Source organism: Rattus rattus, chromosome 2, assembly GCF_011064425.1.
Source record: "Rattus rattus isolate New Zealand chromosome 2, Rrattus_CSIRO_v1, whole genome shotgun sequence".
NCBI classification, from domain to species: Eukaryota; Metazoa; Chordata; class Mammalia; order Rodentia; family Muridae; genus Rattus; species Rattus rattus.
The window spans coordinates 73306255-73322758 of record NC_046155.1 but is presented as its reverse complement, the minus strand read 5'-3'; the positions used below and the strand labels follow the sequence as shown (position 1 = coordinate 73322758).

Sequence of the window (16504 nt, the reverse complement as noted above, 5' to 3'; positions counted from 1 at the left end):
TTCCTCCGTAAATAAAGCTAGTTGAGAAACACAGGTGGGTTTTAGGTCCCGTGGAATGCTTTCTCTTAAATTACTTTCACATGCCTTAAACCTGGAATTTGGGAGGGGGAAGCATGTGGGTTAAAACTCCAAGGCTGTCTTCAACCATATGAAACCCTGTCTGAAAAACACCAGAGCATCGGGAGGAGTGGAGGGTGAATATGATCAAAATACATTTTATTAAATTCTCAAAGAATTATACCATATATAAAAATTATGTCATATATATACACACACCTTTAATCCTGGTACTTGGGAGGTAGAGGCAGGCAGATCTCTGTGAATTCCAGGACAGCCAGCTAGAGTTACTTAGTGAGACCATGTCTTTTATACACACATATACACATATGTGTGAGATATTAAAAAAAAAGCAGCAAAACTACAAAACTTATTTTAGTTTCAGGTTCTTTCAAATTTACTCTTGCATTTCCTTAACTTAGTGGTAAGATACATCAAGATGTACTAATTTGTTTATGGAATCTAATTCTTTCCAAAACATCTTTTTACTTTTTAAAAGTAATATGAACCTTTAAACTTTATAATGTATGTAACAATAATATATCTCAGTAGACAGTTATAACAACTAACTGTAATGTACTGTAATGTTAAGCTTTGTGTGTGTGTGTGTGTGTGTGTTTGCACGTACCCACATAAGATTGTTTGCATCATAAAACATGACTTTTATGCCAGATACAAAGATTCTTCTCCCTATGCTGAGCCCAAGGCCCCTGTCTTTCCTAGGCAGGCTGGGCACATTGAAGAGTTTCTGAGGATGATGGGTGGTGTGTTAGCCTACCTTCTTGGACTTATTTCCAGAGCTGTGGCATTTATTCCCCTTGTAACTTTCAAGTTCTCTCATTTCTTGAAGAAGCGCTCTCCCATTTAATTTAGCATTAAATATATTTTTTGTCTTCTTACTTACATTGTGACATCATTTAGTCTCTTTAAAAAGAGGTGTTGCTTAGGGGCTGGAGACGCATGTAGCTCAGTTGACAGAATTCATGCCTTGCATGCACTAAACTGGGGTGCTGCCTCAGTACTGCATGAAGCCCAGTAGAAAATGGTAGTGCAGACCTATAAGCCTAGAATTTGGGAGGTGGGGGTGCAGGAAGATCAGGAATTCAAAGTCATCCTCTGATACCTAGGGGGCTTGAGGCTTGTCTGTGTGATGTGAGAACCTGTCTCAAACTAAACAGAAGCATATATTGACTGAAGGCTGTCTACCCAGTTTGTGCCAAGGTAGGAAGATGAATAACACTGCTACCAGACCAGCAGGATGTGTGGGCCGGTGCAGGAGACACACAGGGGTTCTAGAGACAGATACTAGCATAGAGCCTTAACACAAAGTTATATGCAAGATTTGATCTGAGTCTTTTTGCTTCGAGACGGTCTCATATGGCCTAGCTGACCTTGAACTCAGTGAGTACCAGAGGATAGCACTGACTCTGATTCTCTTTCCTCTACCTGCCCAGTGCTAGGGCTAGTGGGAATGGAGTGCTGAGAACACTATGCTTGGCTCAGTAATTTGAATCTGGAGGTTTGATTTGAGGTCTAGGCAGTTACTACCCTGTCCCCTGGGAAAATCTGTTGTCTTCCTAATAAAACGAGAAGAAAGGTGGTCTTTGGTTTAATTCTATGAAGTCCCTTCAGCTGTAAATTCCCAGTGGTCATATCACCTTATAAAAGTAAAAAGACCTTTGGAAGGTACCTTGAACTGTGGGGATTTTATTTAATCAAAAATAATACTTTTTGTTTGTTTGTTTTTCTTGTGATAGGCTCTGACTTTTGTTTTTCTTATGTAGCCCTGACTGGCCTGAAACTTCCTATGTACACGGGCTTGTCTTTGACTTACAGAAATCTGCCCTCCAAGTGCTGGGTCAAAGGCATGTGCCACTGAGTCCAGCTGAAATACTGCTTTTTATATACAGTTCCTTCATTCTAACGGGGTGTCAGAGAAGACAGGGGACGTATAGAACAGAATAGGATGTAACTGGCCAGACTGTAAGAAGGAGTACCGTTTTCCTCTGCTTCCCCACTCTCTGGTGTGTTATTGTTTTTGTTTTTTGTTTTGTTTTGTTTTTTTAAATCTGGAAACAGTTGTTCATCTGAGGTGAAACAGCCAATCCAAGACAATGATGATGGGTTTGAAGGTAGCTTTTGTGAGGGCCCACAGTATATACTATACAAGCAACCATAGAAGGTAGGAAAGAGTAAGTTAACTTTTAAATAAAGTTTTTAGGAAAAAATGCAATTATTTGAAGACCAGCTGAGAGAAAGGCTGCATCTATTTGGTGTTAGAAGTTAGCTTTGCGCATATTTTTTAATAGCTCTGTCTGAAAATGAGGAAAGGGAAATAGTAGTGTCCCTCTGTTTGGATTTTCCTCTCAGAGTCCTCCCTCCCTCCTTCAACTGGCCTTGACCTCACGATGTAGCCAAGGATACCTTTGGCTTTTGATAACCTGTCTACACCTTGGAGTTACAGGAGTATTTCCCCTGCTTTGGTGTATGTAGCACTGGGCCTTGTGGGTGCTAGGCAAGCCCTCTGCCCACTGAGTAGGTGCCACCTCTTGTTTTTAGATATGTTTCCTTTTGGTACCTTAGGCCAGCCTTTATGCCAAGTCATATTAGGTAATGTCTGTGCAATTGGATTTTTACAACTTTCATATATGATGTGTCCCATGCATCATTCCTGAGTCTGACTGATAAGAGTAAAACTAAGCTACTCAAATGGAGTCTTCCCAGGGAGCTATAATCACTTAGGCAAGAGAATTCTAATGATTTATTTATTTATGTATTTTATGTATATAAATACTTTGTCTTCATGTACATCTGCATACCAGAAGACAGCATTAGACAGTTGTGAGCTGCCATGTGGGTGCTCAAACTGAACTCAGGACCTTCAGAAGAGCAATGAGTGCTCTTAACCCCACTGAAGCATCTCTTCAGCCCTAGCAAGATAGTTCTAAACCTGCCTCTATGTTAGAATCACCTAGAGGAATTTAAAAATTATATTTATGCTGGGACCCCACCTTGGCCAGTGTAGGTCCACCTCTACTAGATGAGTCCAGACATCAGTACTGTAGAGCACTTAGATGATGTTAGTGAGCAGCCTGGATTGATAGCCGCTGGTTGAGCTTGGTTTTTACTGTGGGAAATCAGCCGTCTGAACTTCTGAATTGGATGAATTCTTTAGCTTGCTGCCCTAGTAGAGACATAATAACCACTATGGAGACTGAGGAAATGAGGATCAAACTTTGAACTTTAAGCTGGCACCTGAATGAAATTATTACTTACCCTGTCTGCCAGCCTCATTAAATTCTGAGATTAAAGCATGACATGCTAACAATTGGGGCTTTCAGTTCCTCATCCTAAAGCTCTTTTCTTCATCCTTTTGATTTTGGTGTCGGTGATTGTCAGAGCAATAATAGCCCTTGTCTTTAGCAGGAAGTGAAACTGGGGTCTGATTAGATATGCATAAACTATCTGCCCCTCTTTAAAGACACAGATGAAACTTGCTTTTAAACTGTAAAACCTATGCTGCCTGGCTCTTGCTTTGAGGGAGTGCCCTCACTCTGGGATCTTGGAATGAATGACTCATGCTCTCTGCAGGCACACAGTGCTTAATCACTTGTTTTTTTGTGTACCAGGAAGAGAAGGGCATATGAAAATAGAAGCTGTGTACTACTGCCAGATGGACATGAAATCAGTGGAACTGTTGACTTAGTGGTTGGGCTTATTTCAATTACAGACTTTATGTGCTTCTTTATAATTTCACGAATTAAAATTTGGCATTATTTCTAAAATGCTAGACTTGTTAGTTTATAATAGCTCTTATTACATAATTGACAATATTAAACTTTAAAACTTATTTGTGAATTTAATTTTTCTCTTTGAGTTCATTTGCCAGTTAGCATACTAGCTGAAGGACAGGTTAAAACCTGTTGGAGCAGTTCGGTTACATGGGTGTTCTCTGTGGAGGAATAGCATAAGGCATGACCACTTTCTCTGCCATTATGATCCTTTCTCTTCCCAGAATAGCTATTTAAAAAATTGTCATTGTCAAGTCCTTAGGTGTTGCATGTGCCCAGACAAATGCCACCTCCACACATTCCCTATACATTGGGTTCACTAGTGCTAACTTGCTTTACTGAAAATACACACACACACACACACACACACACACACACACACACACACACACACACGCTTTGTTCATTTCATACTGTACTATACAGTAAAGTTCAGCAGTTCTGCAAAGCCCAATAGTCCTCCATTCCCTGGTCAGTTACAGAACCTGTTCAGGTCTCACTGTCTCCTTGTCCCTTGAGCCATTGGTTTGAGAAATTAAGTGCACATGCAAGGGATTTAAAGACATTTTTTTAGCTTAGTCTTGGATTACATCTCATCAATTATTAATTTTATTGATAGACCTATGCTTTCTTGGAGGGGGGAGGGCAATGTCTTATTAGATAGCTCTGGTTGTCCTGGAACTCACTCTGTAGACCGGGCTGGCCTTGAACTTAGAGATCTGCCTGCCTCTGCTTCCCAAGTGCTAGGATTAAAGGTGTGAGCCACCATGCCTAGCCATACATCAGATTTATATTACATATCCTAAGGTCAGAAATAGCAGAATAGGCAAGTCAGAGCTACATCATAAAAACCTAGGCCTAGAATGTATTTTAGTGATAGAGTACTTGCCTAACATGCTCAAGACCTTGATTTACTCTCCAGTACCCCATTAAAAACAAAACAAAACAAACACAAAAGCCCATCATGGAAACATGGTGTGCACATCTTTAATCCCAGCACCCAGAGGCAGAAGCAGGTGCATCTCCGAGTTTGAGATCAGCGTAGTGAGACCCAAAAAAACCAGAAAGCCTTCCTGCACATTCTATTCATATCCCTTAGTGGTTTGTTAAGACTTGGGATCCAGTATTTATTTTGACGTCTGTATTTAACGTCACCATTGTCCATGACTCTCCCATACACAGCTTCCTCCTTTTAGGCTGTGCTTCTAGATGCTCCCACGGAGGACAGGGAGGAGGCTGGCAGTCATGCTCAATTTGCTATTTGGATCATTGTTGGTTTGCTGACACTCAGACTGGATGTCCAGTTTTAACCTGCATCAGAACTATAGCTCAATGTTTCATATTCTGAGGAAATAGAATTCTGGGATAAATCCAGGCATAGTGATATCTCCATAAAATATCACCTGCAGAAGGAAGGCTTCAGGAATTATAGCCTAACTCTAAGATTTAAAACTTATAAAACTTAAAATTAAAACCTTAATATATATTAAATATGTATGTGGGTGTATGTGTGTGTGTGTGTGTGTGTGTGTGTGTGTGTGTGTGTGTGTGTGTGTGTGTGTGTGTGTGTGTGTGTATTCTTCTCTCTTTTTTTTTTTTTTTTGAGACTTGCTGTGTAATCCTGGAACTCAGTGTATGGACCAGACTGGCCTTAAACTTCTTGGGATCTTCTGCCTCTGCCTCTCAAGTGCTGGAATTACAGATGTGTGCCACCCTTCTACCTACTTTTTAAAAGCTTTTGTAGGTTCTTAAAATAAAAATGTACAGGCAAATTGTTGGGTTATGAGATCCCGAAGTCTTAAATATGTACACATTTCCCCACTTGAGCTGAACGTTACTGACATTATTACTAGTATCACCTGATTCATTTATCCTCAGGGAGACCTTGTGAGCTGGATAGCATTCGCAAAGCAAAGCTGAAAGGGCTCCGGGCTGTAGTGGAGCCAGGGTCTTTCCTGGAGCACCATGTGTGAGCCGTGGTTATGCTGTGTGCCAGTATTTGACTCTGTCCAGCTTCTAGATGTTAGCGTCAGCTCCAGGGCACCTTGTCCGTTCCTAGGAGTTGCCTGGGCCTCTGATTTCAAGCTTGTCTTTGTGTGTTGTCTGCAGACTCATCCTGTCTCAACTGCAAACCTAGCCTGCTTAGAGGAAGACAGCTCCCGAGTTTACTGCCTTGAGTTGATCTTTGTGTTCTTGTAACTCTCCACTTTCTGCCATCTGGCCTAGCAGAACTTACAGTGTTTAAGAGTCTTCTGTGCATCCAGTACGTTCAGCCCTTGTTATTTGTTAAGAAATGTGTTGGATCTTAGCATTCCAAGCTATCCAAAATATAAAAGACCAACCACAGGGACCGGCCCCCCACTTAAGCTGTGCTATAGAGACAGGCCAAATAACTTTCCCTTCTCAGCCCCACCCAGTACCGCAGATCCTACTTCTGCCCCCTGACACAGAAAGATACAACTTTCCCTTTTCCTTTTTTTCTGTCTCTTTTGGATGCTGGTCAGAACTGGAACATGCTTTTCCTGGTGCTTCTCCTCACTGTCCCTGAGGCTTTCTCCCCACGTGTGTGGCTGGCTGCCTGGTGTGAATGAAGTATAGTGATCATCAGGGGAGAGAACCAGTAGGTCCTGAGGAGAGGCAGAGGCCTTTCAGACGGCTCAGACAGCTGGGATGATGACAGTGACCCCAAACCCCGGCAAATATGAGAGTAGGGCATGGGGTGGGTATGTGGAAAGGAAACCTATGGTGTTGGAGATGTGTTAGAAAGAGCCCCTTGGACTGAGAATGGGAAACTGTTCTGAGGTTAACTGGCTGGGTGTGGTTGACAGTCGCTGTCTGGTGTCAGGATTGATGCCTGTCAGTCTTGATGGTCACATGAACTTAATTCTTGTCAGTTTAATTCTTGAGCCTTTCCTATGTGGTAACTTAAATTTTATCTGACTAGTAAATCCCTTTCCATTTTGAAGTGGCCTGTCTAGCTCAGAACCTATAATGCACTGAGAACAGAAAGCTGAACCTTAAAAGGTCTCTGTGAGTTTCCTGTTTTTCATGAGTTCCTGTGTGATCAAGGAGTTAGCCAAGTCAATAATTCACTAAGGCGAGGTGCTGAGGTAGAGATTTGCTACACAAAAGTATGATCAGTTCTTAGGGTGGGCGGAGTGAGGGATGTGTCTTGAGCCCATTAACCCTTATTCTGAGGGTAGAAGGAAGAGCAGGCAGAAGAGGGTGGGGAGCAGCCTGAGGGGTGGAGGGGATGTCAGGCCAGGATGCTGAGTGTGGAGAAGGGCAGGCAGGATAGCCTTTCTTCTAATTAGTTTTTACAGTTTTGGGTGTGTGTGGGGGGGAGGGGGAGAGGCAGGTTCTCTCTATGTAGCCTTGGCCATCCTGAAACTCACTGTGTAGACCAGGCTGGCCTGCATTTCACAGAGACCTCCTTATCTCTCCCTCCTGAGTGCTGGAATTAAAGGCATGCATCATCAAGCCTCCTCCCTCCTCCACTTAGCTTAAAAGCCTTTCTAAGGAATTTGGACTTTGTTTCCAAGGATGTGTGGTGTACAAGTAATGAGTGAATTAGCAGTGTTTATATTTATCCTTTATAATGCCTAATGTGTTTCTTTGACATTAATGTTAAACTAGGCAAATATTCCCATTGGGTGGCTTACAACCTTCTAGCCCCTGTGGGTACCATTATGCTTGTGCATAGAACATACACATATGTATACGTAAATAATGAAAATAATCTTAAAACATGTATGTACATAAGCTTCCCAGTGTGTCCTCTGAGGTGTTAGATCTCTTTTCCTATTCATTTTTTGTGATACTTTTTTTTTTTTTAATATTTGGTTATTTTAGGGGAGAGAGAGAGAGAGAGAGAGAGAGAGAGAGAGAGAGAGAGAGAAGAGAACGAGAGAGAGAGCGTGAGCACTCACACTTAATGCTGGTGTCTGTGTGGAAGCCACAGAACATTTATTGACTTTTTTGTCCCTGTGCTGACCTTCTCATCCTGCTGCCATGTCCTTTCCCTCACTGAAGGAAGGGGACTTGGGGTCCCATTTCACTAAGTTACTGCCATTTGATGTGCTGTTTGCTTCTCTGTTTCTGTATTTAGACTTTCATCCCTTTTTTGCTGACTTGGAGGAAAAAGTCCTTCCTTTCCAAGGTTAACTTACAGCTGTGCTTCAGATGCCACCGTGTGTCTCCTCTCCTTTGCTGTCTCCTCCTCCTCCTCCTCCTCCTCTCCCCCCTCCCCCCTCCTCCTCCCCTCCTCCTCTATTTCTGAGGGTAGTCTTGAACTCACTGCTACCGTAATGTAGGATTGCCTACTTTATGCAGTGCTGGGGATGGACCCTGGGCCATGTACATGCTAGATAGGCATTCTTCCAACTGAGCTGATCTCCAGCCTCAGTATAGTCTTCAGTGTACAATCGTTATTCTCCCCTGTCCTTCCCAGTGTGTCCTTTGAGGTGTTACATTTCTTTTCCTATTAATCTTTGTGGTACATTTGTTTAATATTTGTTTATTTTCAGAATGTGTAGTATATGAGTGTATTTATGTCCTGTGTCTGTGTATGTTTATGTGTGTGTATGTGTGTGCTTCCTGTTGTATGTGTGTTTACTATTATGTGTGTATGCATGTATGTGTGTGTGTTTATTGTTGTATGTGAATGTAGAGACCAGAGGAGGTGGTCAGGTGTCTGCTATTGCTCTCTGCCTTTTTACCTTTGAGGTCCCCCTCCCCCCGGCACAGCTAAATAAATGGCTGTCAGTAAATGGCTGTCAGTAAACCCCAGTCATCCTCTTGTCTTTGCTATACTCCCTAGACCAGCTCTGGTGTTACAGGTGTATGCCAGTGGGTCCTGCATTTTACATGGTTGTTGGGGAATCTGAGCTTAGGCCATCATGTTTGTATAGTAAGCATTGTACCCACTAAATTGTCCCAACCTCTTCTTCAGTCTTTTAGAAAAACCTTTTTAGATTGTTTATTTTCTGCGTATGAATGTCTTGCCTATATGTATGTATGTGCGTCCCATGCATGTCTTGTGTCTAGTTTCTGCAGGGGACTTAGTGCCTCACAAGCCCCCTGCCTACCCGCCTCCCAAGCTCACTTGTTTCTCTTCGCAGTGACTAGCTGGTTTCTCTGCTCCCAGGCCATTCAGGAAGCTGTACTTTGGCACTTACATATTTGATGTGTTCACCAGGTCAAGGTTGAGCAGTATTTCTTACTGTGGGCCTCAAACCAATCGCAAGCACTATTTAACTTTTGGGTGAGCGTTCATTGTGTCAACTGAATAAAATCCTGGCCATAATCTTGTTTCACTTCTGTCATTGTCTGCCTGCCATAGACTCCAGGAAGTGCAGGCTCCTTGCCCTTATTCACTTGACTCTCCTGAGCTGACCTCGGTTACTCCCCGTCCTGTTCAAATTTCCACCGAATCTGCCGTTCTTGTGTTACCTAGGTACTACTACTGTTGTTGCTGTTGTTTTAAATATTTATTTTTAATTAATTTATTTGTTGTTTGTGTCTGTGTTATTGTTAAAAAACAAAACAAAACAAAGTTTTTCCTCCTGGCTATGTAGTTCCCAGAAATAACAACTGATACTAATTATTTGTTAATAAATGCCTAGGCCATAAGCTTCGGCTTGTTGTCTGACTTGCCCTTAACTTATCATCCCTTTTATTCTAACTGGGTTCAGCTATGTGGCTGGTTTTCTCTTCTTGTCTTCTCATGTTGTCTGTCTCCTCAGAGTTCCTGGGGTGAATCTATTTATTGTACCCTGAGTTCAGCTACTTACTGGTTTACATCCGTCTCCTCAGTGTTTGTGGTGAATCTCCCACGCCTCTGACTATTTCCCAGAATTCTTTCTATTCCTGCTGGATGTCCCACCTCCTATTTTCTATCTCAGCTCATTTGGCCATAAGCTTTCTTATTGACAGATGATGTTTATCAATAGATTCTTTTTCTACAGTGTATGTGCACGTGTGTGGGGAGTAGGAGAGTGGGGGGAGGCTGCATGTATCTATGCACATATAGAGACCAGGAGGGAGCCTTCGGTATGGACTTCTTTTTCAGTTGATCTATTCCATTGAGTCAGGGTCTCTCCCTAAACCTGGAGCTATGTTTTCTTAGGTAGGCTTAGGTGGACTGGGAACCAGCAAATTCTAGAGATTCTTGTGTCTCCACTTTCACCCCCAAATTGGTGGCTGGACACCAATGTTATGTAGGTCCTGGGATCCAAACTGTAGACCTCATTCATGATTGATCAGCAAGCACTCTTACCACCTCGTCGACTCTCCTGCCTCTATCAGGACCTCTGGCAAGTACTCTACCTTTGAAAGATAATCCCCCACCCTGCTTCCTTAGCTCAGTGTCTTCTGAGCTTGTGTCCTTACAAGAATTTGATGTGTATTTCCCTAACAATGGGACAGATTCCAGAACACATCCTCAGTAGTCCCTCTTCCTTTCCACGAAGGTTAGTAGAGCTGGGACCTCTGGAGCTCAGAGTGTCAGGGGCGAGGAAGCTGGTGCTCTTTCTTCTGCAGGAACGTCTGTGTTGGCAAATGTGAAACTTAGCATGTCTGATAAAGGCTTGACTGTTGAGTAAAGGTTGGAGTAAAGCATTTAAAAGTAACAGATAAAAGCAGTTAATCCATAATTGATAACTAGGTAAGGAATGCTTTTTTAAACTTTAAGATAGATTTGTATAAAAGATAAAAACACAATATCTGCAAATGAGTCAAATATTTGAAGTCTTAAGTACACAAAGTCTTCACAGGTCAACAAGAAATAGAATTCTAGGGCTTCACATTTGCTAGTGTTAATCCCATTGGTCGAGAATAAGACCACTTTACAATTTAAACTAAATTCAAAGCCAATTTTAATTAAATACTCACCAGGATTGACTCTAATCAAATCCGCCTCTGGGTTTCCAGAAAATGGCCACAAGTCACATTTGTAGGGTCTTAAAAAGGCAAAACCGATTATTCATATTTCCTATCAGTTCCCATCAAGGACGAGCATGCATCCTGGTGTACTCTCTGCCCTCGTACCTCCTGCCCACGTGTGATCAAGCACATCCCATCAGACGTGCCAAACAAACCTAGGACAAAAGGAACCTAGTCTTAACTGCAAGCAGAACTTCCTGTTTTAGTCTCACAGAGAAATTAAAGACACAAACAAGAAGGGCAAAGCAGGGAGAAGACAGAAACAAGAAAATTGTTGAAGAAGAAACATGGTAGAAGAAGAAAAGTAGCTACTTTTATAGGTAAATGTTTACTATTATCAACAAAGAAAATAGCCTAAATCTAGGCAATGGATGCCATTAAATTAAGAGACTTAAAAAAAATCCTGGTAAGTTTTGTATTTGGGAAGCAGAGGCAGGTGGATCTCTGTGAGTTCAGACTAGTCTAGGCTACATAGTAAGCTCCAGGACAGCAAGGACTACATAGAAAGACCATATCTGTGTGTGTGTGTGTGTGTGTGTGTGTGAGTGTGTGTTTAAAAAAAACTTACCTGCATGTATATGTAAATATATTTTATATATATGCATATGTATGCAGGAAAATTATATATGTGTCATTTTTAAAATAAACTTTTAAATATGCTTTTGGCAGAAATCTAATATAACATTTATAGAAGTAATTTGGTAATACTTGGGAGCCTTAATTTTTTAAGTGTTGTGACTACTAATTTCATTCCTAGGAATTTATCTTAAAGCTATTAAGGATGGAGACAAAATATCTATACAAATTCATCATTTATTACAGTATTTTTGTAATAGAAAAAACTTAAATATTTATGTGAGAATACTTAAGTGGAAAATTCTGCCATCATGAAGTCATGATTTTATTTCTTTAAATTTTTTTTATAAAATGTATTTATATTTTATGTGTCTAAGTCTTTTGCTTGCATGTATGTAAGTGTACCCAATGTGCAGTGCCGTGGGAGTCAGAAGAGGGTATCTGAGACCCTGGAATTGGCGTTCCAGCCATCTTGTGGGTTCTGGAACTGATCATCCTCTGTAAGAGTAGCAAGTGCTCTTAACAGTTGCACCATTGACCTGGATTAAGAGGTTGTTCTTCAGTGACAGGTTCTTGAGAGAAAGGACCAGGAGGTCAGAAAATAGAGAAGATGGGAAAGTCGAAGCCCAGGAGGTCTGGTACAAGCTATGTCTTATCATCCGGGCGAGTTTATTAAGTAGTACAATATCATATATACAATTCGCAGGAAAGGAGACCGTAAGAGGAAACTTTCATACGATGGGTTGAAATCAGTGTTTCACAAAGGGAGTACAGGACAATTCAAGTTTGTCACAGGCCAAGTACACACATAGTATCCTTGGGACTGATAACTGTAACTCTTTAGGTCATGACTCCTTTTGGGGGTTGAATGACCCTTTAATAGGGGTCACCTAAGAACATCAGAAAACATCAGGGCTTGAGGGAATATGACATATCAGCTTGACTCTCACCCCCCATCTCTCTAGCCCTTGAAAAAGACTTAAGAGGAGGTAGTTCTGTGTGGCACTGCAGTTAACATGCAGACAGAAACCGGAAATGAGACAGAATAATCTTACCTCAGTGGCCAGTTTCCCCTCCGTTTCATAGTGTTACTTTGTAATCACACGCGACATTTAAAACTTCCTGTTTCAGTAGCTCTGTTAGTTTCTGGGGGAGGTGTTGAAGCAGGTTGCCGTGGTGTACAACTCCAGTCAGACAGGCAGGCCTCTTTGGTTTTGTTTATTCTGAGAAACAGTCTTGCCATTAGAGCAGGGTGGCTTGAAACTCGAGATCCTCTTGCTCTATCCTGAATGACAGCCGAGATTACAGGTGTGCACCACTGCTCCTAGCTCAAGACTTGTATTTACTTGAGGCTTGTGCCACTAGACCTGTTTTTAATGTTTTTAACTTAAGTTTTTTGAGTGAGCCTTACTATATACTTCTTTTGTTTGGGGCCCTGACTCCTATCTTGTGGGTGATTTGACTATGTTCTTTTTCTTTTTCTTTTTTTATTAAGTTTATTTATTCATTCACTTTACATACCAATATCAGCTCCCTCAGTCTCCTAGTACCTCCTCACACAGATACTTCCCCCATTCCTCCCTCCCCTCTCAGCATGTCAGGTCACTGCAGGACTAGGCACATCCTCTTCCACTGAGGCCAGACAAGGTGGCCTATTTAGGAGAATGGGATCCACAGGCAGGCAACAGATTCAGAAAGAGATTCCAGTAGTTGAGGGGTCCCCATGAAGACCAGCTGCTCATCTACTGCACATGTGCAGGGGACCCAGGTCCAGCCCATGCTCACTCTTTGGTTGGTGATTCAGTCTCTGGGAGTCTCCAAGGGTCCAGATTAGTTGACTCTGTTGGTCTTCCTGTGAAGTCCCCGTCCTCTTTGGGTTTCTCAAGCAACTATGTTATTTTTCTAAGCATTTTTTCTTCACTTGTAAGCTGGGTCTCCTAATGTCAACCTCATAATGTCAAGATTGGAAATGAAAGTTGGCAAGATGGCTCAGTTGGTAAAGGGACTTTCCTCAGAAGCCTGGCAACCTGAGTTTGATCTCTGGAACCCATATGGAGGAAGGAGCGAACTGACTCCCACAAGTTAACTTCTGACCTCCACATATGCACCTTGGCACATTTGTGTCCCCACTTTCAGATACACAAAACAATCAGAGCAAGAAATATTAGAAATTCTAGTGTGTATAGGAGCCTTTAAAATGTTTTTAATTCTTGCAATAAAAACAATGAAGTTGAGGTGAGTATGGATGGCCCAGCATGCATGACACCCTAGTGTTATAACCCTGGGTTCACCCCTAGCACTGCCAAATAGCCACCATCAACTTAAGAAATCTATTGTTTATTTATTTACTTATTTTTTTGGTGAAAATGTAACAGTAAAGACAGGGAAGAAATAACAGCCCCAGTTATGGGGGCTGGAGTTGGAGGGTCCCGGTTGAGTTCTCACGGCCAGCCGTTCTCCCAGCTAGCCATGGCTGCACAGGGAGGCCCTGACTCAAGAAATTAATGCATAATGAAAAAAATCAAAACCTAAATGAATTTCAAAACTAAACTATTAGTGTATATAATTATCTATGAATGACAGAAAAATTTCAGTAAAATAAAGCTTAAGTGGTAATAATTAAAATGCAATTTTTAGCAGAAAAAAATTAAATTTAAATTAATTAATTTATTTATTGAGACAGGATTTCTCTGTGCAACAATCAAGCTGTCCTGGACCTCACTTTGTTTATCAGGCTGGCCTCGAACTCACAGATATCCAACTGCTTCTGCCTCCTGAGTGCTGGGATTAAAGGTGTATGCCACTATGCTGGGCTAAATTTTAATTTATTATTAACATATGTGCCTCAGCACACATGTGGAGGTCAGAGGACAACTTTTGGGAGTTGGTCTGTCCTCCCACCATTGGTTCTGGGCCTTAAACTCTGCTTTCATGGTGAGCAGTGCCTCCACTCTCTCAGCCATCTTGCTGGCCTGAGTCAGCAGAAATTCTTGCTAATCTTTGTCAGCTGTTGAGCTCTCAGAAACGTCACATTTATCACTATGTGTAGCAATCTTTTGCAACCATGGTTGCAGAAGAGTTAAATTACATCCTTTGTCCTTATACATGTTTTATATGTAATTTGCTTCTCTTCTGGGCATCTAGAGTGTTATTAATTTACGAAATGAGAAAAAAGTGCCTACAGATCACTGTAGTCTGTTTTGTGTGGTTCAGATGAGGGACGCAGGATGGGGTGGCACTTGATAACTAAGCAGAAGTCACAGATAAGGAAAGTGACTTTCTGGATTCCCTTGTTGCCGTAGTGTCTGACTCTCCCAGAACGGTGTATTTCAGAGTATCATCGTAAGCTCCATGGTCGCCATCAGGCCTTGTCTTTGATCTGAGGCAGGTGGGCTATCCTCCCATTTGCCTTCTGAAGTGTGACAGCCTCTTTCCTCCTCTGTAAGGTACCAAGGCACTGCCTCCACTCAGCGCGATTCCTCAGCCCAACTACCCCATAACTGTGCAGGTTTCCAGAGTCTCACTGAGAGTCCTGAGAGTTAACACTTTGCCACAGAGTAATTGATGGTAATATGTTCAGTGTGTGTGTGGGATGTTTATAATTGCTTTTTGGGGGGCTGTTGATCCCCCAAAATATTTTAAAATATTTAAATTAAAATATAAAAATATGGGGCTGGGGATTTAGCTCAGTGGTAGGCGCTTGCCTAGCAAAACGAAGGCCCTGGGTTCAGTCCCCAGCTCAAAAAAAAAAGAAAAAAAAAAAAAAAAATATTTTAAAATACAGTGCAAGAGATAGTTTCCCATTCCTGGTGTGTGTGTCCTCACGACTCTTCTTACTTTATTTTAGCCACTGACCTACTTCTTGCCTGGAACCCCATTTGTTTGGGATTGGTAGAAGGAGTAATTGGGAAGATTCAACTCCATTCAGGTATGTTTTCATAAACTCCTTACACGTGCACAATTTAACATGCTCTTCTGTGATGTCCTTTTTGAGGTGGCATGTAGATTCTGTTATGACTTTGGTTACTTTGTCATAATTTTGGGTCAAAGCATATGTATTTTATTTAATGAAATGAAAATAAAGCTTTTGAGAAGAGATGACACAGTATTACAATTGTTTTACTCTTTTATTAAAGAAAAATTCTCACAAAAAATCCCTATTTTGAGCCAGGAATTGTACTAATTGGCCTAACACAATTGTGACCCCAGACTGACCCTTTCCTACCCGCCCAGAGCTCAGTTTAGAGGAAAACACAGAATGTGTGACCATGTGGACCTTGTGCATTCCTTGGGTGTGGAAATGGGTTCTGTCTGTTAAGGGACAGACATGACAGCAAGTGCCTGGACAGGAGGGAAGCAGGAAGGACACAGCTAGAAAGGTGGGCAAGGGCAGGCAGCTGTGATTGGCTGGCTTTGGATCAGCTGACTGTTCTTGAGTCAGTGTGTGGTGTGGCATTTTTTTGGTCCTCTGCACACAGCAGGCAAATGGATGGAAAGTCTAGCATTTATTTATTTATGTATGGGTACCAGAGGTGGGTGGCCAGAAGAAAGTGTTGATCCCTGGTAGCTGGAGTTAAGGCAGTTGTGACCAGGCCCATGTGGCTGCTGGGAGCTCCAAGAGCAGGAAGTGCTCTTAGCTGCCAGTCCTCATTCCAGCCTCCTCATTTGTTCTTCAGAAATGGTCTCAGTGTAGCCCAGGCTGGCCAAGACGTTGAGATGGGGTCCAGGTTAACCTTGAACTTGCTGTTCTTTGCCTGTGTCTGTTGAGTGCTGGGTTTATAGGCATGTACCTGGCTCCTCTGGTACCTTTAGTATGATTATGAACTGTAGGAGGCTTTGGTAGTGTTGCTGTGTAACTGCCTGTGAAGTCAGTGACATCTTTGTAGTGTGCCTGTTGTGACTCTGTTCATTTGTTCTTTCTATTCTTAATGATTATTGTGTGTGCAATGGTGTGTGTTTGTGTGTTTGTGTGTGTAGTCATTCCTTGGTAAGGGCAAGCAAGGCCAGGGTGTTTGGGATTGGTCAATCTGCATATTCTTACTAGGCTCCAGATATGAGACTGTCCCCAGTTATCTTGTACCTGACCATGGGGTGATGAGGGTGGGTAGACAGTAGCCCAGCATGAGAGAGCATGACAT

At 42.0% G+C, this 16504-nt stretch overlaps 1 protein-coding gene across 2 annotated transcripts in view; it reads left to right on the top strand.

Moving 5' to 3' along the window:
- The window catches only part of Inpp5f (inositol polyphosphate-5-phosphatase F), a 78914-nt gene that overhangs the window by 6970 nt on the left and 55440 nt on the right, over window positions 1-16504 (top strand). For both annotated transcript variants that reach the window (XM_032892484.1, XM_032892485.1), the window contains exon 2: window positions 15214-15294. In XM_032892484.1, coding sequence (XP_032748375.1) covers window positions 15214-15294 — 81 coding nt within the window. The remainder of the gene's footprint in view (window positions 1-15213; window positions 15295-16504) is intronic.